Genomic DNA, 22,120 nt, shown 5'->3' with positions numbered 1-22,120 from the left:
AGATTGCCTCACTCGACCATCGATCATGGCGTTAACCACCATGCTCAACTCTTGTGGGCACGAGACTTCTTTTTCGCCACTTCTCTACAAAAGCGACCCAGAATTTGGCCACACATACCAGACACTCTTGGAGGGTCAACATGTTCCAGATTTTCACCTCCAGGATGCCCTATTATGCCACCTGGGTCACCTTTGTGTTCCTTCAAGCGAGTGTGCCAAGATGATTTGGGAAGCACACTACAGTCAGGCTGCTGGGCATTTTAGGGTCGAGAAAATGGTGGCAGTACTGCAGAAGTATTTCTATTGGCCGAATCTTTGACAAGATGTTGAGAAGTACATCAAATCCTGCACTGCCTTCGCCATTGCTAAACCAACCATCAAGAAGCAAGACCTCTATACTCCGCTGCCTACCCCTAGTCGACCTTGGGAATCCATCTCCATGGATTACATGTCAGGCCTTCCTTCTACTAAGCATGGAAATGACTGTGTTTTTGTGGTCGTCGATAGGTTCTCGAAGATGGCCATTATGGCGTCCCGCAAGAATAATATCACAACAGAAGCCACTGTTGAACTCTTCTTTGAACGACTGTGGGTACACTTTGGGATCCCACAGTCTATCATCTTAGATCGAGATAGCACGGTCCTCAGTATATTTTGGTCCAGTCTCTGGTCGATGCTGGACACCAAACTCACTAAGTCCACAACATTCCATCCCCAAACTGATGGTGAGACAGAGGTTGTCAACAGAATGATTGTACACATTTTGCGCATGTACAACTCAAAGCATCCACACACATGGGATGGGAGCCTCCCCTATGTTCAACACAATTATAACCAGGCTCTCCACAGCTCGACTGGCCACAACCCTTTTCAGGTGGGCTTGGGTTAGGGTTTTGGTTGTTTAGGATTTTCTCTTATTGTTCAATAATAAAAAGGCCCTTGAGCCTCATTGTAAGGCAGTTCAGAGGAATGTAGCCGCCACATCTCTTCTCAGGGATAAGCTACCATCGCCCGAGCTAGTTTATTTCCATTTTTCTTACTAGGCATATTTCAGTATTTTACATTAATGAAATGAAGTATTAGATCTGCTACATCTCTATATTTATGGTTATATCTGTAATTTGTTGCGTTCTTGTTTAAATATGAATCACCTACTTTTGATGGGGATGTGAAGAAATCAGAAGATGCAGAAGCTTGACTACTTGGGATGAAGAAGTTCTTCGGATTGCATGATTATTTAAAGAATATGAAAGTCAAGATGGCTATCTTCAATATCAAAGGAAAACCAGATATCTGGTGGGAAGATGTGAAGGGTGTGAGAGGCATAAATGTAGAGGAGTTGAGTTGGCATGAGTTTAAAATACTCTTAAGGAAGAAGTACTTGTCTGAGAGATATTATGACATAAAATCCAATGAATTCTATGAGCTTAAGATGGGTTCCATGACAGATGAAGAGTATACAAGAAAGTTTATGGAGTTGTTGAGGTATGTGCCCTACCTCAAGGATGAGAAGACAAAGGTCCAAAGGTTCATTAGTGGATTGCCTTTAGCATTTAAAGATCGGATTAAGTATGATGAGCCTCAGTCATTGGAGGAAGTTATCAAGAAGTTGAAACATTTTCATGAGCAATAAAAGCGCAAGTCAGAGCCTAAGCAGGAATGAAAAGGTAATGATAAGACTAAAGGGAAGTGGGCTAAGAAGTGAGGAAGACTTCAGGATGCAAGTGACAAGGAGAACATAGCACCTTATAAGAAGTTAAATGCAATTGATAAAGGACATGGATTTCAGCCTGAGGAGCAAAATAAGGGTAATGGTAGGAATACTTTGAGGTGTTGGACTTGTGGTGTAGAGCATCGCAAGAGTGAGTTTCCATCGCACCAGGGTGCCAAACCTCAGATTTATAGTGCTCATGAGGCATAAACGGTTGGAGATGTTGGTCAGAGTATTCATTGGATTTATGCAACAACGAATAATAGGTAGACATATCATTAGGCATCCATTATCAAGATGGAAGGTAAGCTTTGTGATCAAGTTGTTTCCATTTTGACTGATCTTGGATCTAATTATAGTTATATCAGTCCTGACTGGTGGATAAGTGTTGCTTGAATAAAGAAGTGCATGCATAATATTGGTTGGTGCAGTTGGCTACAGGGACCAAGAGAAGAGTTCACCATTGGGTGAGATCTTGTGCATTTGAGCTAAATGGTATGCCTACATAACCATATTTAAATGTGCTTCCTTTGGGATCATATAGTATGCTTTTGGGCATGGATTGGTTGTTCATTCATGTGACTAAAGTGGATTTCTATGACAAGGCTATTGAGTGCTTGGATGATGATGGGGAAATGAGAGTCTTGTGGGGAAAGAAGAAGCCTACATCACTGAGAACAATTACAACTATGCAGCCAAAGCACAATTGCCAAAGGGATATGTATTGTTTACCATTCATATTTCTAGTGACAGAGGGGAGGATGTTGAGGAGGATGAATTCTTGAAATGTATCATGTTTTGCAGCAGTTTCAGGATGTGTTTCTTGCAGATATTTTAGAGTTGTCTCCTCATAGGGAAGTTGATTTCTCTACTAAGTTGATACCAAGAGCACATCAACATGTAAGGCATTGTACAAGGTGAGTACTCCAGAGTTTGTGGAATTGAAGTTGCGGCTTAAGTAAATGCTTGATAAGGGATACATAAGGCCAAGTGTATCACCTTGGGGTGCTCTAGTATTGTTTATAAAGAAGAAGGGCAATACTCTTATATTGTGGATCGATTACAGGAAACTGAACAAGGTGACTATCAATAACATGTATCCATTGTCGTGGATTCATGATTTGTTTGATCAACTCAAGGGAGCTGTAATGTTTTCAAAGATTGATTTGAGATCAGGATATCATCATGTGTGCTTCAAGGAAGAAGATATTTACAAGACTACATTTCGTACAAGGTATGGACATTATGAGTTTGTGGTGGTTCCTTTTGGTATTACTAATGCTCTAGCCACTTTCATGTGTTTGATGAACAATGTATTACATCCTTGCTGGGGAAAGTTTGTGATAGTGTATTGATGATATATTGATATACTCCAAGAATGAGGAAGAGCAAGCAAGCACCTGACAACGGTGTTGAGATTTTTGAGAGAGAATTAGTTGTATGTCAAGCTTAGAAAGTGCAATTTCTTTCAGTCTCAGATTCACTACTTGGGACATGTTGTTTCCAAGGAGGGGATAGCAGTGGACCCGAAAAAAATTAAAGTTATCATTGAGTGGCCAACACCTGGGAATGTGGATGAGATCAGATCATTCATGGGACTAGCAGGTTATTACAGGCGATTCATTAGGAACTTCTCAAGGATTGGCTATCCTATTACATCTTTGCAGAGGAAAGGGAAGAAGTTTGAATGGACTAAGGAGTGTGCAACTAGTTTTGAGCAGTTGAAGCATTTGCTTACAAATGCTCTAGTTTTGAAGATTACAGATCTTGATAAAGAGTTTGTGGTTTGTATAGATGCTTGCAAGGAAGGACTTGGTGGGGTCCTAATGTAGGAAGGGCAGGTAGTATGCTATGAGTCAAGGAAGATGAATGAGCATGAGAAGAACTATGTGACTCGTGATCTTGAGTTGGAAGCTATCATTCATGCATTGAAGATGTGGAGACATTATCTTCTTGGCAGGAGGTTCGCCTTGATGAGTGATCATAGTGGGCTGAGATACTTGTTTGACCAACCCAATATGAATGTCATTCAAGATAGATGGTTGGCTATCCTCAGTGAGTTTGACTTTGAGATCAAGTACATCAAGGGCAAGGAGAACAGGGTTGAAGATGTTCTCGGTAGGAGAGTGTGGTTGAATCTTATTTCAGTTGTGAGCTCTTATGGGATAGATTTACAAGAGCAGATCTTTCATGCAAGGCAACATGATGAGAGGTACCAACAGTTGAAGCACAAGTTGAAATAACACGGTGAAGGTGATAGGGATGAGGAGTATCACCTCACATCATATGGCTTAGTCAGATTCAAGAACAAGATTTATGTGCCAGATAACAATGAGTTGAAGAAGCTTATCTTGAGGGAGTTTCATGTCAAGTCGTATTTAGGTCACCCAGGATATCATCAAACTTTGACAGCTGTTAAGAAGTTCTATCATTGGTCTAACTTGAAGAAAAAGGTGACAATATTAAAAGTAAACAATGGTGACAATATTAAAAGTAAATAAGAAAAATAAAAGCAAGCAACAAAAATAGAAAAAGAAAAAAAGAAAGAAAAAGAAAACAAAGAAGCAAGAGTTGAAGAATGATCAAGGTTGAATTGATCCCGAAGTAGAATCAACAAAATGCTTGATATGAGCTCAATTTGTAGGATATTTTAAGGATTTTAATTAAATTTTTAATTGTGGACTCTACAATTCTGTTCCCTTAAGGATAGTAAGATGAGGAAAATGAGTGTTTGATACCAAATTTGCTGGAAATAAATGCAGATTCATTATCTGAAACAATGTGAATAGGTGTTCCAAATCAAGGAAGTAAATTTTCTTCAAAGAATTTGATAAGTTGATCCTCAATTGCCTTTTTAAGAATGTTTATATTTATATTACAAAAAGGAATAACACACATATTTCTTCAATCTTCTTTCTTAACAACTAATTCCAGAAATAGATATTTAGTTGTTTAAGGAGAGGATTTTGTTACTGAAGAAGATGGATCTTTTCCTTGAAAAGAGGCTTCCTTCTTAGCTTTATCTCTTTTTTTTTTTTTTTTACATATATGCTCCATATTTAATATAATCTATTATCCTTTGAAGTGCTTGCTCCCCGCGGTTTAAGATCAACAAATTCCTTGTACAGGTAGAATAAAAAAACATATGTTAACGTAGGATTAAAAATTTATAATCATATTTAAATCAATTACAAAGAACTATTGAACTAGGACGGACTAGGTCCAACAACTAATCAAAGTGATCCCCACGTCTTGAGCTTTCAAATGAGCCTTTTATTGTTTGATTTTGGTCATTTCTAACTCAAGATCTAGCTTGCACAAAACTGAACTACAACATTCATTAATCTTGTCTCTAGGTGAACTTGTATTGTTGATTTACAATTCATTTCATTTATCCGACATTGACCACAGGTTTTCATTCTAACATGTTTATATAATTTCTACCTCCCAATATGATTTATGTGAGAAGTTGTGGAAGCTATGTAAACTTGCACAACCTGTATGTATAATAGGATATTTTAATCACCATGTCACCATTCCATTGTGATATATGTTCCTTGTGTAGTTGTCTAACACATATCCTTGTCATTCTACATGTCCTAAACATGGATTGTCACATGTCTCGAATATGAGTAGTCTGGTTAAGTATTTGAATATTCGAAAAACTATATACAAATATTTAGAAATCCAAAATAATCCAAAAATCATCATATAAAGAAATCTTAGATTCCAGATGCCACGTTGGATGGGAAGTCTTAGTTGATGAGTTGGATACCATGTAGTTTCCATGTAGGATATGACATGTCAGCCGATGAAGTGGATGCCACATAGGGTAAACATGCTAAACTAGTGGGATGACATCGTTGTGATCCATATATCTAAAGAAGATGGATTTGGAAATCCTGAATGCTCAATATTAAAAAATTGATAAGTTGAATCCAAAAGTTTGGGATAATCCAAGAATTAACATAAAATAAAGTTCCTAATCTCATATGCCATATCCTTGTCATTCTACATGTCCTAAACATGGATTGTCACATGTCCCGAATATGAGTAGTCTAGTTAAGTATTTGAATATTCGAAAAACTATATCCAAATATTTAGAAATCCAAAATAATCCAAAAAATCATCATATAAAGAAATCTTAGATTCCAGATGCCACGTTGGATGGGAAATCTTAGTTGATGAGTTGGATACCATATAGTTGCCATGTAGGATATGACATGTCAGCCGATGAAGTGGATGCCACATAGGGTAAACATGCTAAACTAGTGGGATGACATCGTTGTGATCCATATATCTAAAGAAGATGGATTTGGAAATCCTAAATGCTCAATATTAAAAAAAATGATAATTTGAATCCAAAAGTTTGGGATAATCCAAGAATTAACATAAAAGAAAGTTTTGAATCTCATATGCCATGTAAGATATACATGTAGTATTCCACTTCATATAAGGCAAGCTTAATTAGCATGAAAGTTCTAAGGTGGCATGACAATTGTATGTTTAGGTGGTAGGATGAGCTCACGCAATAAGAAAGTTTAGATATTTGGGAATTTCAAGAATTGTTGGATTTAGATTATTGGAATTTAAAAAAAATTGTGAACTAAGTGAATGGCCATATGTTGGGGTGCCACTTAGAATGAACAGGTTAGTGCTATGTGGCCACCATGCAAGAACACACTATGATGACACATAGGGATGTAGAACAATTATGATGATATGTGGCACAAAGTTGGCATATGGTCAAGGTAATATGGATGGATGAGTTGGAAAGTAGAAAAGTCAGGATCCCTAGGTCTCATGAGATTTCCAAATATTTGAAATCCAAAAATCTTGAATAGTGTAGAAATCACCATAAAGGAAAAATTTGGATCTTGATACTAGGTAGATCAATCTAGGTCTAATGCTAAGTCAACTTCCACATCATGAGGAGTGCGAGAGAGTTGACACATTGGTGCTTAGTTGCAAGAGGAAATACCCTAATCTAGATCCTAAGTGGTAAGGAAAAAATATGGATGGTAGGTGGCAGGAGGTGTCTAACTTGTGGATGAGGTGCTCAATATAAGTGACACTTGGGCAAGGACTATCACATGTAATCCATGTGTTAGATGATATGACACTATGCAGTGATGACACATGGGTGTGATTGGCACGTGCCAGCTGTATGGTATGTTGACGTGGCATACATAGTGAAACTTCTGAGGGTTGTGACTTTATGTCCAAAGATAAAAATGAGATGAAATTTATATTGTGGAAACCTCTCGATGAGTAGGAGACAATGGTGGCCTAAAAAAAGAGGTTTGAGATGGTTATAAGAAGACAAATATTGATAACGCCACTTCTATAAGGTGATCTAAGAGGTTAGGTTTGGATAATATATACCCTTAGAAAGGTATAAAGGGGACTAGGTGAGTTACAAAGTAAGGTGTGAACCATGTAGCGGATATGGCAAAGTAAGATAGGTAAAGGTTATAACGAGTTCATGATTTTAATACAAAAATATGATTAAAATCAATTAATGAATTAAGTCAATAAAGCATAAGGAAAAAAATAAAGTATATTCAATAGATACTTCAAAACAATAGGTTAGGCAATTAAAACCAAAAATTAATGGGGGATCCTTCAGTTTTTACAAAAATAAAGGGGCAATTGTTGACAACATCAACACCTTTATAGGGCTTGATATTGACCTTGACTTCCACTTCAAATAGGTGTTGAGAGTATGTGTTGTTAGAGCTTGACTTATTTCCTAAGATATTTTTTTGGCTCTTGTTTGTCTTCAAAATTTCTCATGAGAGCTAAGATCCCCATTAGAGTTGGCTTGATCATTAAATGGTTTGAACTTTCCCTATAGGTTTTACATTAACATTGCCATACTCCTTGGGATGTCAATGGCTCATGCTTATAATCTTTGGAATCTTGCCTTCAATTGTTCCTCAAGAACATCTCCATGATGATCTACCATCTTTGCAAATTAGGGTTGCTTTCTTGCCATTCTAGTGCCAATTTATAAATTCTGTAACTATTTTAAAGAAACCCCCAAAAACCTAGTCTAATACCAATATAATATGTATATTGTTGTCGATATTTCATTGGACAAGAATATGTAATTGCAACAACAATGAGATTATTGGCTATTGTGCCATAATGACTTATGATTAAGATTTTAATATTAGAAGCACATGTCTTTCATTGTGAAATGTTAACTAAGAGAACAAGAAGATGGCTATAGTAGTAGCAATTGCACACCATTAACATATTGAACACAATAAGGACCTTAGCAAAGCCTACAAGGATACAAATTCCAACAATATGCAAGGACTATGTCTTGATCTTTTATTCTCATATTTATAGTGCAAAATAAAAAGAAAGATGGTCATGCACTATAGAGTATATGTACATTGTGCCCTTAATAGGCTAATATAAAATCCCCTAATTTATTTGCTATGCTTTATTACCCCATGACTTTTTCCTATTACACATTAATATAACATGAACATAACCCTTCTCCTCTTTCGTTATTCTCTAATATGTCTCAATAGCCATTACAATTAGGGTTAGGGTTTTTGCATTCACCAATCATTGCTTAAAGTTAAGGGTTGTGACCCTATATAATATCCTTGAAAGACCATACATGGCTATCTCCACATGTGTGAGTTATGGGTATTGACATGGATTCCACTTTCTATTGATGTGGTCAAAGCATATGTTAACTTATGAAGCACATAACTTTCTTATACACACTTTCTTCCATTAATTTGCAACACTCTTTGAGGTCATTACTACATCATGAACACCTTTTTTTCACTCCTAAAAGTGCAATTTTGAGCCCCAAATGGGTTATTTTTATTTGAGTTTATTTTGGCATCGCTTAAAAAATTTCATAAATGGTCTTGACAATGGGCCATATAAACCCATAGCTCTAATTATTCACCCCACATAGTACCAAAAATGATGACAAGCTATGATCTATTTCATATCACATTATGTTTGAATATGGCTTATATATGTTCCCTTGTCTTCCCGCCACAACATTCAATAAGGATGGTTGTCTTTATCATTTGCATCAACCTTCTTAGCCAAAAATCGTTGCATTGCCAATTCATCATCAATACCACTTCATTGACACAGTAACCAATAACCTATTTATCATTAGGTTTACTTTTTTTGTGTATGATGTGGCCATTATTAGTAAGTCAACCCTGCAACCTTACTCACATCTATTTATCTTATCTCGACTATTCACATTATTTATTGCTTGAATCACTTATCTTTTAAAACACACATATTTCCTCTCAATAAAAGTTTAATCTCCACATTTAAGCTTTAGTCTACACCCTTTCCGTTGTCATATATAACCCAAGGCTCCAATGCAATAAACCCAACACCAATGTAATAAACCCCTCAAATGGTTATCAACCACAATCATTGGAAGAGTCCATTATATTAGAACACTTCGCAGTTCTACCTTCGTTGATTGATCCCATGACAACCCTAAGTCCAAGGACTATAAATAATCCATTTTCTTGATTAAGCTCTGGAAAAGTGTTTTTCTTGGTTAAGCTCCAGGCAAAAAGTGTTTAATATGGAATTCTTTAAAAGTTGTAACCTCGTTGCATAACCCTACTTCGAATATGGTGATGCAAAAAGGTTCGATATTAAGAAAAATAATTGCTCAAATAGGTTTGGATATTGAGAAAAAAAAGCTCCAAAAAGTGAATGTTAGTAATTTTTTTTTGATTTAGTAGCGTTTAGTTTTTTTTCAACCATTTATGTGAAAGCAAAGTTAATATGCTAATGATATAAAAATATTTTTTACAAAATATATAGAAAAATATATAAAAGGATTACTATAGTTATTCTATGCATTTTATTTTTGGCTTAGAAAAATATATCACACCTAGTCAACCATTAAAAACATTCATGGGTGCTTTTGTTTGTTTGAAATCCTCTTTCCCGGCTTGGAAAGTATACGGGGTGAGGAGTTAAGAACACCCGAAGCTCCGAGGAGCTTAAGAAAACCCGAAGCTCCCTCATGACCATCCTATGCCAACAAGAATCATTGTGCGCTTTGCACTCATCTTGGTTGCTCTCTGTAAAGATGGATTTTTATCGCAATAAAAAGGTTAAGACCATTCAAAATTTCCGGCAAATTGCTGAGTAAAATGTGACCAGAGCACGGTGCAGTGCAAACAGGGGACACGGATCAGATCCGGAAAGAAGCAGCTGTTCTTCCTTTCCATCAAGCCGTGGACAGTAAAGAGACAAAACTTATATTCTCAGCTTTAGCATTTGCAGGAAAAATGGGTGAGCGGCAAAGTAGAATTTTCGAGTATTTCGTTGTATGCGGGCTGGGCCCCGAGCTTCGATCTCTGGACGGCGCCAAGGGTTTCCAAGGGACACATGCCATGTACATGCCTTCTGTTTTGGACCAGTTCCCTTCTTCCAAGGACTCTGATTGTCCGCCTCCTCCTCCTCAGCTTTCAACTGTACAATTCATTCTCTTTCATTGCCTTTCTCATTTATTAAATCGATTTCGTTTCGAGTTCTTTCTTTGGCAGAGTTTAATTTGGTTTATACGTTTTTTTTCTTTCAATGCAGTGCGTGATGCCAGCAGGAGTGGCGTTCTATTCCTCAGGCTTCAGCGCCAGCGATAAATCCAGCCATCCCCACAGTTATCCGATAGTATTGACAGGTGCTTAGAACTGTTTAACTCATATCATTAACCATAATTAAAAAAAGGGTATTAAGGCTGATTTAATTGCACTAAATTCAACTATTCATAAATCGATAAATCAAATTAAACGTGCAAAGTGACTCTGTTAAACTAAAATTTTGCTGATTGCATTATATTTTGTACATTGTAAGAAGCTGGCAACTGAATTGCTAAATTATTATATAGCTTACTTCAGAAAGAAGTTGAATTGATCTGAGACAGCTCTGAAAATGGTATTTTTAAATATATTTTTCCAATTAAAAAGGGCAGGTGTTGGAATCTAGCAATACTTGTTCAGTTACTAATTGTCGAGCCACTTTAATGGCTTCGTAATGATTGCAAATTGGCATTGCGACGCAGCATTTAGCAGAATGTAAGATGAAGGCCTAGGCATTTGAGTTGAAACTTGATCGGAATACATACTTTCAGGTGGCATAGTTCATGTTGATTGGGCAGTTCATGTCGCTGTCTCTAACATAATTAGTAGAAGCGTTTTGTGGGTGAATTAGTGTCCGCAAGGCGGAGCGGATGTGGGAAAAATAGTTGCAGAACGTGTCAGGTTAGGCTAAGTTGCAGAAAATAACAATCTTGGCAGGACCACAAAGTTAGTTTTGTAGATATTACAAGGCTAGGTCGCAGATCTGATGACAGGTTTGCAAGGTTAGGTTGTGGGATAACAGGGAGGACTGCAAGGATAATTTGCGAGAAGGAAGACAAACCACGAAGTCAGATCGTGCATGGTTAAATGATAAAGCAAGTTGCGAGACAAGATAAAGGATAAAGTCAGATTGAACATTTGGATAGCTTGGACGTGAAATAGATGGAAGATGAAATGACTTTAATTTGTCTTTTATTTTCTGAATTTTGGTACTAATATGTAAATTATTGTATATAACAGATGGCTCTTAGAATCTACTAGTGTGAGAGACGAGTGTTATAGATGGCATTTACAGTTAACGAAGGGGTGTCGGTTTGCAGTCTAGATTTGTGTGTCGCATGTGGTAACTGTTCTATATGTTTGGAATGTTGATGAATGCTTGTTTAATGCACTGCCTTAATGAGCTTAGGTTAGGTTAGCTCTTAAGGGGCAGCATTTTGATTCTACTGCCAAAAATCATAATTTGCAACTGGATTTTGGATTCAGACAGAAGTTGGGGATAGTCTTTATTTCAAGAATATTCTTCTTAGTAAATCAATTTGAATAGTCAGGGCCATGTTTATTGTCATACTTGTTTTAAACCATGGATGCACAACCTCTACAAACAGCTATCCCTAGATCATCAGAGTAATAACCAATTCACCATCATTTGTAGACGAATCCTCCATCTTGGTTAATATAGGAGATTCTCGTATACCTCCTCTTCCATGACCTTCAACTTACCACCAACTTATCCTCAATGACAACCAATGGATCCATAGAGAGAAATTAGATTAAATAATGTTTGTAAAGTTAGGGATATATATGGCTTTGCTATTACCAGCACATAATATGTAAACAACTTTGTGTTGAAAAATGTGTAACTAGGTTTGGTCTTCATAAATATGAAATGTACTTTTGATTCTTGTATTTTGTAAAATGAAAGAAAAATTATTATTGTTTTTTTTGAGCATGGGCTCTTTTGTTTTAGAGGTCAAGCACCCATTGAGTGCTTCTAGGGTTTGTCCTAGGTCAAGATGTCAAAAGAGTCATTGTCATAAGTTGAAGACCCCTTCGGTCACATTGTAACTTGCAAAAAGAATTATTTTTGTATTTAAAAGTGTCAAAATACCCTTCAAGATCAAGTCGGCCTGGCAGCTAAGAAGTCGGCCAATTTTGAGGAGCCACGCCCACCTTAAGAAGCATATATAAAGGAGGGAACTTGACCTCCTTGGGACACATTCACTTCTCACTCATTCAAGCAAAGGAGAAGCACAAGAAGGCTAGCGAAGAAGAAGGAGGATGAAGAAAAGAAGTTTATGGGCTAATTCTCTCTCACATGTGCGAAGAAGGAAGGCTAGGGTTGTTGCTTCAAGTTCAAAATTCTCTATCTGCTGGAAGAGGATCAAAGTTGCTGGAAGAAGGGCCTAATAGGTCACCTACTAGCCCTAGACAAGGAAGCAAGGCAAGTGAAGTTGCTGGGAGGCCTTGGAAGGCTAAATTTCACTCACACGTGTGGATGCAGTAGCAGTTGCAAGGGGCCGAAAATTTCAGACTTGCAGTAGAGGCTGAAATTTTGAAGCTGGGGGTTGAAGTTGTGCTGCTGGAAGAGATTTGACTAGGTTTGACTTGGACAAAGGAAGCACATCATCCAGAGAGGTCAGACTTGGTCTTGGAAGGGTATTGGTCTTGGTCTAGAGGTCTTGGAATTCGTCAATTGAAGAATCTATAAGAAGAGAAGAGATTTACGGGTTTTCCTCTCAAGTGGAGAGGTTTTGGCCCTGGCTTGCAGCCTATATCCTGTGTTCTTGTGCACTATTGTTGTTTGATGATAAGAATGAACATAATAATAAAAGAAGAAGCTAATAAGTGAGAAAAAGTAAAAAGATATCACAAACAATTATCATAGATAGAGAAATCATCCTAACTTCTGCCCTATAGATTTCTCAACATGGTATCAAAGCTAAGGTTGGCTAAGGGCATAATGAAGATCTCTACTACATTGAAGAAGTTCCTAAAGAAGTGTACGAAGGTAGCAAATCATCTCAAGAAGGGCATCAAAGAAGTATGGGATCTCTTATTTTCGCTTAAGAAGGAAGTGACCAAGACATCTACAAAGGACGAAGGACTATTCTCAGCACTCACTGGCACCTTTCAAGATGAGAATATTTGGGTAATCGACAGTGGATCATCTATAGATATGACTGGGCAACACAAGCAACTAAAAACATTGTCAAGAGGAAAGTCCTCTTACTCCGTTGAGCTTGGTGACAACAAGAGCTACGCTGTAAGAGGAATTGGATCTACCTTGCTAGAGCTGGAGAATGGAGGAAATATTCATCTCAACGATATCCTATTTGTTCCAGGTTTGCATAAGAATCTTCTTTCCATTTAATGTCTAGAAGATAAGGGAGACAAAATTACTTTCATAGATGGAAAGGTTGTAGTATGGGGTAAAAATTCAAGCATAGAAGATGCAAGGTTGATCGGGATCCGTGAAGGAAGACTTTACAGATTGTTAACTCCCCTCACTCAAACTTTGGTTCACAGTGAAGTTAGCCCTTGTTAATTTTGGCATAGAAAATTTGGTCATCTTCACTACAAAATCTTACCGACCCTAAATTCAATAGTGAATGGCATCCTCAAACTAAAAGAAGACCATGAAGGAGTATGCAAGGGATGTGCATTGGGTAAAAACACCAAGAGACCATTTGGAAGCAGTGCTTCAAGGTCAAAAGAAATTTTGGATCTCATTCATTCTGATATCTGTGGTCATATGACTCCAAAGTCTCTTGGTGGCTATCTATAATATGTAACACTCATTAATGGCCATTCAAGGAAAACTTGGGTTTATTTAATGAAATCCAAGGATGAAGTATTCATCAAATTTCAAGAATTCAAAGCTGAAGTAGAAAACCTTACAGAAAGGAGAATCAATATTTTAAGGTATGATAATGGAGGAGAATACACATCAAAGGAAATGATAGCCTTCTGTAAGGAGTTTGGGATTAAGAGGGAGCTGATAGTCCCATATAATCCCGAACAAAATGGAGTTGCAAAATGAAAGAATCGATCCATTGAAGAAAGTGTAAAAGCCATGTTACATGATCAAGATTTGCCAAAATTTCTGTGGGGTGAAGCTACTAAGACAATTGTATACATACAAAATCGAAGTCCCCACAGGTCACTAGATAACATGACTCTCGAAGAAGCTTTCACTGGGAAGAAACCAAGTGTAGATCATCTCCGAATTTTTGGGTGTCCTGTCTATATTCATATACCAAAGGACAAGAGAAAGAAGTTGGATCGTTCAGGCTTGAAGGGAACATTTGATGGCTACAGTAACTCTTCTAAGGCCTGTAGGATCTACATAAAAGAAGGACATCGATAGAAGTTGGTCGAGATGTGATATTTGATGAAAGTATTGCATTCAAGAAATCAAAGAATCTCCTTATGGACTCTGATGATGAAGAACTTCCAGTATTTGAAGAGGAAGGTACTAGGGAGGAAGAAGAATCAAATCATGAAGATGAAGGTCCTAGTGAACCCATACAACCTATGGTCATCCCTGAGACTAGAAAGAGACCTAACTGGTTGAAATCTACTCTATTAGATGCAGAGGGACATGGAGCAACTAAAGGCACATTCAGGGAAAGTAAGAAGCCCAAAAGATATTCAGGATATGCAACATATATGACAAAGTTAATAGAAGCAGAGCCATCCACCTTTGAAGAAGCTATCAATCATCAAGGGTGGAAGGATGCCATGAATGAAGAGTATCAATCGATAATGAAGAACGAGGTTTGGGAGATCGTACGTAGGCCTGAAGACAAATCTGTGGTGACTTCCAAATGGCTTTACAAGATTAAATATGCGACAGATGGAAGTATTGATAAATATAAGGCAAGATTTGTGGCTAGGGGCTTCTCTCAACAAGAAGTCATCGATTATGAAGAGACATTTGCTACAACAACAAAGTATACAACTATATGCTCACTGGTCTTTTTGGCAGCATCGATGGGATGGAACGTTCATCAAATGGATGTCAAGACTGCAATCCTGAATGGCACAATTGATGAAGAAGTCTATATAGAGCAACCCTTGGGATTTGAAGTCAAAGATAGAGAGACTTAAGTTTGCAGGTTGAAGAAGGCATTATATGGCTTTAAGCAATCACCAAGTGCATAGTATGCAAGGATGGATCCATGCCTTCAAAGATTGGGCTTCACAACGAGTTTTGTTGATTCGAATCTCTATATCAAGGTTGTGAAGAATGAGCTCATAATCATTATTCTATATGTGGATGATCTTCTCTTGACATGTGTAGAAGGTCGAATCCAAGAATGTAAGAAGCAACTAGCAACAAAATTCGATATGAAGGACCTTGGGCTGATGCACTACTATTTGGGACTGGAAGTTTGGTAGGGACTTGATGAGATTTATCTAGGTTAAGGAAAGTATGTGATCGAGATGCTGAAGAGGTTTGACATGATGGATTGCAAACCTATGACAACCCCCATGATCACAAACTTGAAAAGGCTAAGGCTAAGGAGTTTTGGATCGAGCCTAGTGGATCCGACCAGGTATAAACAATTGGTTGGCTCATTGATGTACTTGGTGAATACTCGAATAGACATGTTTTGCAGTGAATGTTCTTAGTCAGTTCCAAGTGGAGCCAAAGGATGATCATTGGATAGCAGCCAAGCACATTCTGAGATATCTACTAGGAACAATCCGCTACTGCTTGAAATATGATAGGAGGAATGATGTCCACTTGATTGGATATACAGATTCCGACTGGGGAGGCAATGACCAGGATGGAAGAAGCACTACAGGAGGATGTTTCAGTTTGGGATCCTCCATGGTCACATGGATGAGATGAAAGCAAGAATCAATTGCTTTAAATAGTGTTGAGGCTGAATACATTGCAGCCTGTGAAGTAAGTAGAGAAGCTATCTGGTTAAGGAAGCTGCTGTCGACTTGTTTGAAGGACCAATGGACCCTACAATGATACATTGTGATAACACCAACTGTATAAGGTTGTTTGGAGACCCAATACCATTACATTCAGAAGCTAGTACAAGATGGTATATTGCAATGACAATATAGCTCCACTGATGAACATGTCGCTGATATGTTGACAAAATCTCTTCCTAATAAGAAGCTTGTGTGTTTGAGAGACAAGCTTGGTCTGGTTGATATATCCTCCCTATTTGAGAGGGAGGGATAGGCACATCATTCTTGTCTTCACTTGGGAAGAAAGAATGGAGGATTGGGTAAGCATTTGGCATCTGATACTCTTTGAGGATGATATAGGGCATCTAAGATAAGAGTAGTCAAGGACCGATATTCTTTGAGAACTGACTATCTAAGATAAGAATAGTCCTGGAAGGACATACTTTTTGAACACCTGGGTGGAGTATGTGTCTTGAGAGACAATGATGATGGTGTCTATAAATCATTGGTCTCGCCAACATTATGCTATGATCTTGTGGAGAGATAGAGCTGTTAGTCAAGGCCTTGCTATGTGACAATTCTAGTTGTTATGATGCTAAACACATGGGTTACCAATCCGACTCTTCTTTTGAGATCTCTTCAGATTGCGAATGTCCATGTACTATTATGAATACCTCCCTAGTTAAGAGGGACTGTTGAAAAATGTGCAACTAGATTCGGTCTTCATAAATATGAAATGTACTTTTTATTCTTGTATTTTGTAAAATCAAAGAAAAAATATTATTGTTATTTTTGAGCATGGGCTTCATGCTCAAGGTCTTTTATTTTAGAGGTTAAGCACCCATTGAGTGCTTCTAGGGTTTGTCCTAGGTCAAGAAGTCAAAAGAGTTGTTGTCATAAGTTGAAGACCCCTTCCTTCGGGCACATTGTAACTTGTAAAAGAATTATTTTTGTATTTATAAGTGTCAAAATACCCTTCAAGACCAAGTCGGCGTGGCAGCTAAGAAGTCGGCTTATTTTTAGGAGCCATGCCACCTTAAGAAGCCTATGTAAAGGAGGGAACTCAACCTCCTTGGGACACATTCGCTTCTCACTCATTGAAGCAAAGGAGAAGCACAAGAAGGCCAATGAAGGAGGATGAAGAAAAGGAGTTCTCTCTCACATGTGCGAAGAAGGAAGGCTAGGGTTGTTTCTTCAAGGTTGAAATTCTCTATCTACTATAAGAGGATCAATGTTGTTGGAAGAAGGGCTTAATAGGTCACCTATTAACGCTAGACAAGGAAGCAAGTTAAGCAAAGTTGCTGGGAGGCCTTGGAAGGCTAAATTTTGCTCACACGTGTGAATGCAGTAGCAGTTGCAGGGGGCCAAAAATTTCAGACCTGTAGTTGAGGTCGAAATTTTGAAGCTAGGGTCGAAGTTGTGCTGCTGGAAGATATATGACTTGGTTTGGCTTGGACAAAGGACACACATCATCCAGAGAGGTCAGAATTGGTGTTGGAAGGGTATTGGTCTTGGTCTAGAGGTCTTGGAATTCGTCAATTGAAGAATCTATAAGAAGAGAAGAGATTTACGGGTTTTCCTCTCAAGTGGAGAGGTTTTTGCCCTGGCTTACAGCGTATATCCTGTGTTCTCGTGCACTATTGTTTTTCTTGTTTTGATAGTTGTTTGATGATAAGAATGAACATAGTAATAAAAGAAGGTAATAAGTAAGAAAAAGCAAAAATATATCATAAGCAGTTAGCATAGATAGAGAAATCATGCTAACTTTTGCCCTATAGATTTTTCAACACTTTGGTCCAATAGGCAATCAAAATTTAAAACATTAGAACTTTAATATCCACAATGCAATCTTACAATTCGAAAGCACATGGTCTACTGTGACAGCTGCGAAATCTCAATCAATTAAATATAGAATTATCATTCTTTACTAAATTACACATTACATTGTGTTTGCGGTTGAGCAATTGCATGCTAAGTGGTTGCTTGATTATTAAGAATATTACAAATAGTGAGCATGGATACAACCTTTGTAGTAAATGGCCTTCTTCTTCATAACTGTATGTTATATTTTGGGGTTTCAACCAATGCAATGTCATTGAAAATCATGAACTAATTAGGCATGCTGACTATAAGACCATATAGAAATGTAAGCAATCTGGATTCACAAGAAATCAAGTTGTGTGGTTTTATCAAGGGTTTGAAGTTCAGTCTAGTTGCATATCTAGACATCTTTGTATTAATGGATGTGGTAGTCATAGATATAACAAATGCTGGTGGAATGTTATTATTTCAGAAAGTGGGCTGCGAGTTTGGGGGGCAATATTCAAATGCATTATTGTTTGTAACCATCCCAACTTGCAATAGTACTTACGTCACACTTCATAGGGAGGCAATGATGAGATAACAAGTTGAAGATCCCAATGATCCTTTGAATGAACTGTGTGTTAATGAGGAATTTGGCAACTTGTGTGTCATTGCAAACTCATTAGTGCTAAAAAGGGAAGAAAGCCAAGATAGTGACTCTAAAGGGGTTTGGTCTATGTATTTTGATGCCTAGTCTAGAATAGGAGGCAAAGTCAAAATCATTTTTACTGCTCTTAAAGGCTTTATAAGGACATTTTCATATAGATTTGAGTTTGATTGCACTAATAACATTGCTGAATATAAAGCCTTAAGTCTAGGGTTGGAATTGGCTTGAGATATGGAAATAAAATGCTTAAAAGTAATTAGGGATTTTTATTTCACTGTATTAAAAGTAAAATAGGCATATGCTACATAGCATGAAAGGTTAAAGAAATACAAAAATGTAGTATAGGATTCCATGGAGATCTTTGATGCTTTTGAAATCAAAATTGTTCCTAGACAGGAAAATATTGTTGCTGATGCTTTGGTATTAACAAATAACAATAACTACATTACTACCTTGTGAAGAATTGGTGTTAAAATTGGCAACTAGGGCCAAATTCCACCTTGGGACAACTTATATGATGAAGATGATTGTTGCATTGGATTCCTCTTTTCGAGAGGTCCAATTTTGATATAAAAATCATCTCATTCGGACAAGCAGAAGTGGAATTTTGAATTCTCTCTCATGCACAAATTGTCAAGGTTGGCCTCAGTCAAATGTAGGCTCAAGAAGCCCAATGGATGTGTCTCCTCACCCTCAATGAATTGTATAAATAAGAGTGACCTCTCTCCTCATTTGGACGTCATTCACACACATCATTCTTCTCTCTCTTCTCTTGATTGGTTCGTACAACTTGGGCAACCTCTCTCTCTCTCCCATGTGTGGCATAGAAGGATGAAAATTTCAAAATCAAGTGTAGGCCGAAATTTTAGAGAATAGATTAGCATTGACCAGGGATCGTTTGACCATCTTTGATTGCGTTTTTCTAGGCAATTTTATGATTTCTTGAGGTCGCGTTCTTTGGCACAAAAATCGAGGAAATTGACGCTGTTTGACCTGCATTGACCGTAGGGCTGACTGAAGTTTGACCAGGGTTGACTAAGTTTTTTGGACTATTTTTGGTTAACTTTGACCCTTCTTGGAGGCTGAATTGAACAGCCGTTGATCGAGCTGCTTGAAGGAAGTTTTGACCAACGTTGACTTTCTGGTTAGGGTAGCAGTTGATTGCTAATTTTGTCAGGGTTGTTTTGATTGTGTATTGGGCAAGTAAATTTGATCTATGTACTTTCTCTCTCTGTTGAACTATTGAATAATAATAAGAAGATTTGATCAAAGGGTTTTCCCCACATTGGGGTTTTTCCTTGGCATCCGCCAAATCTTGTGTCCTCTTGTCTTGGCTTGTCTTCTACACATGTTTTTATGTTCTATCTGCATTTACTGTCAATGTGATTTTTACTGGAAATAATTGGAATTTGTCATTGGGCTGATAAGGAACATTGAAGTAAATTGAATATACCATTGTTATCTAAAATTAACATGGTATCAGAGCTCAGGTGAAGACAAAGCCCAAGCGAGAGTGAGGAAAAACAATCACTAAGCAGAGTTGTTGGACAAGAACTTGGAACTAGTCCCAAGGATGACTACACCCTACTTCAAATCTGAGGACAAGCTTAAGGATAAATCCGACTATCATGCATGGAAGATATCTCTAGATTTGGCTTTGGAAGAAAATGATGCCATGGACTATGTCAAAGGAATAGTAGTGGAGCCTCCTTCAAATGCATCCGCAACTGCACAAACAAAGTACAAGAAAGGTGAGGTTAAAGCTAAGAAAATTATTGTTGACTCTATTCACAAGCCTTTGGTTGCCTATATTTCTGATTTGGAAACATCTAAGGAGATGTATGACAAGCTGGTTGGGATGTTTAAAGTAAATAATGCAAATCAAGTTCTCTTTCTCAACAACAAGTTGAAAGACATCAAGATGAATAGAGGAGAATCCATTCAATCCTACTTCATGAGGATTATCGAAATCAAGAATGATCTCCTATTTATTGGAGAAGTCATTGGTGACAGGGACAAGATTCCGGGATTTGATGAATCATTGGCTAGATGCACTCAAGAAGAAATAAGGATGATGGAAAGAGACGGGCCCTCAAATCGAAACAATCTTACCGCCTTCTTCGCTCATGCTAAGAGGAAGAACAATGTTGGTCCAAGAAGACAAGGTCAAGGGTTCAAGCTGGGATTCAAAGAAGGAAGAAAAGGAAGATGCTTCAATTGCAACAGGTTTGGACATTTTGATAGAGAGTGTCCTCACAAGAAGGATACTCCAAGAGATGATGACAACCATAACAACAACTACAAGGGCGATGGCAATCAAATGAACAACAGGTTCAACAACAAAGGAAAGAGGAATGCTCTCGCAGCTCGAAATGGAATTGGTCGTCCTCCCAAGAAGTCAAGAAACTCCAAGTATGAAGTAGTTAATGTTGTAGAAAAGCAAAAAGAATTTTATCTTATTTCTGACCTCACCACCGCTTGTCCACTGGATACATTGGATCATTGGTTTGATTGATAGTGGTGCCTCAAGGCACTTCACTAGGTACAAAGAGGCTCTCTCAAACTTGATTGAAAAGAAGACAAATATGGAGATTATACTTGGGGATAATGCCACTTTTGTGAAAGGAATTGGGATTGTTACTCTTCACTTAAATCAAGGTCAAACCCTTCATTTACAAGATGTGTTATATGTAGCTAATCTGAAAAAGAACCTGATCTCTATTTCTGCAATGTAAGATAAAGGTTTCAAGGTGACATTCATTGATGGGAGGGTTCGTGTTTGGCAAAGGAACCGAAGAGATGCATTCACTATTGGATTCAAGGTTGAAGGATCAGGTTGGAGGAAGTCTGTCGGGAGCAATGACTTGCGATACTTCTCTTCAATCCGAATTATGGCATCAAAGATTTGCTCACCTTCATTACAAAGCCTTACTTGATGTAAAGAAGATGGTCACAGTTATGCTCGAATTCAACTTAGGTCATGAAGGAGTGTGTCAGGGTTGTGCAGCCGGAAAACATACTAGGGGACCATTCCCCTCAAGTCAAAGTCAAACTACCGATATTATTCAATTTGTCCATTCTGATCTATCAGGTATGTCACCCGTGACACCTTTGGGTGGATATTTGTACTATGCAATTTTTGTGGATGACTTCTCTCGCAAAACATGGATCTATTGCTTAAAGAAGAAGGACAGAGTGTTCAAATGGTTCCGCTCTTTCAAAGCCTTGGTCGAGAATCAAACAGGGAAGAAGATCAAAATATTGAGGATTGATAATGGGACTGAATATGAGTCAAATGAATTCAATGACTATTGTAGAGAAATTGGCATCAAGAGGGAGACCACTACTCCATATACTCCTGAACAAAATGGTGTTGCGGAAAGGAAGAATCGATTTATCATTGGAGCCACCCGTGCCATGCTTCATGCCCAAGGTCTACCAAAGTTTATATGGGGAGACGCTGCCAACACTGCTGTGTATGTTCAAAATAGATCCGCACATCAAGCGTTGGACTTCAAGACTCCCGAAGAATTTTTCACCAGTAAGAAACTTGATGTTTCTCATTTTAGATTTTTGGTTGTCTCGTATATTTTCATGTGTCGAAAGAGAAAAGAAACAAGCTAGATG

At 37.8% G+C, this 22,120-nt stretch overlaps 1 protein-coding gene across 1 annotated transcript in view; it reads left to right on the top strand.

Moving 5' to 3' along the window:
* The first annotated feature begins 9,691 nt into the window (after positions 1 to 9,691).
* Positions 9,692 to 22,120, top strand: part of SCD1 (stomatal cytokinesis defective / SCD1 protein (SCD1)) — a 470,752-nt gene continuing 458,323 nt past the window's right edge. The window contains exons 1-2 of the mRNA XM_089426037.1: positions 9,692 to 10,203; positions 10,316 to 10,409. Of these exons, the coding sequence (XP_089282163.1) occupies positions 10,018 to 10,203; positions 10,316 to 10,409 (280 nt within the window). The 5' untranslated portion in view covers positions 9,692 to 10,017. The remainder of the gene's footprint in view (positions 10,204 to 10,315; positions 10,410 to 22,120) is intronic.

Source organism: Pinus tabuliformis, chromosome 6, assembly GCF_031772625.1.
Source record: "Pinus tabuliformis cultivar Carrire ecotype Pingquan chromosome 6, CPIR1, whole genome shotgun sequence".
NCBI classification, from domain to species: Eukaryota; Viridiplantae; Streptophyta; class Pinopsida; order Pinales; family Pinaceae; genus Pinus; species Pinus tabuliformis.
This window is presented reverse-complemented; position numbering and strand designations above follow the sequence as displayed.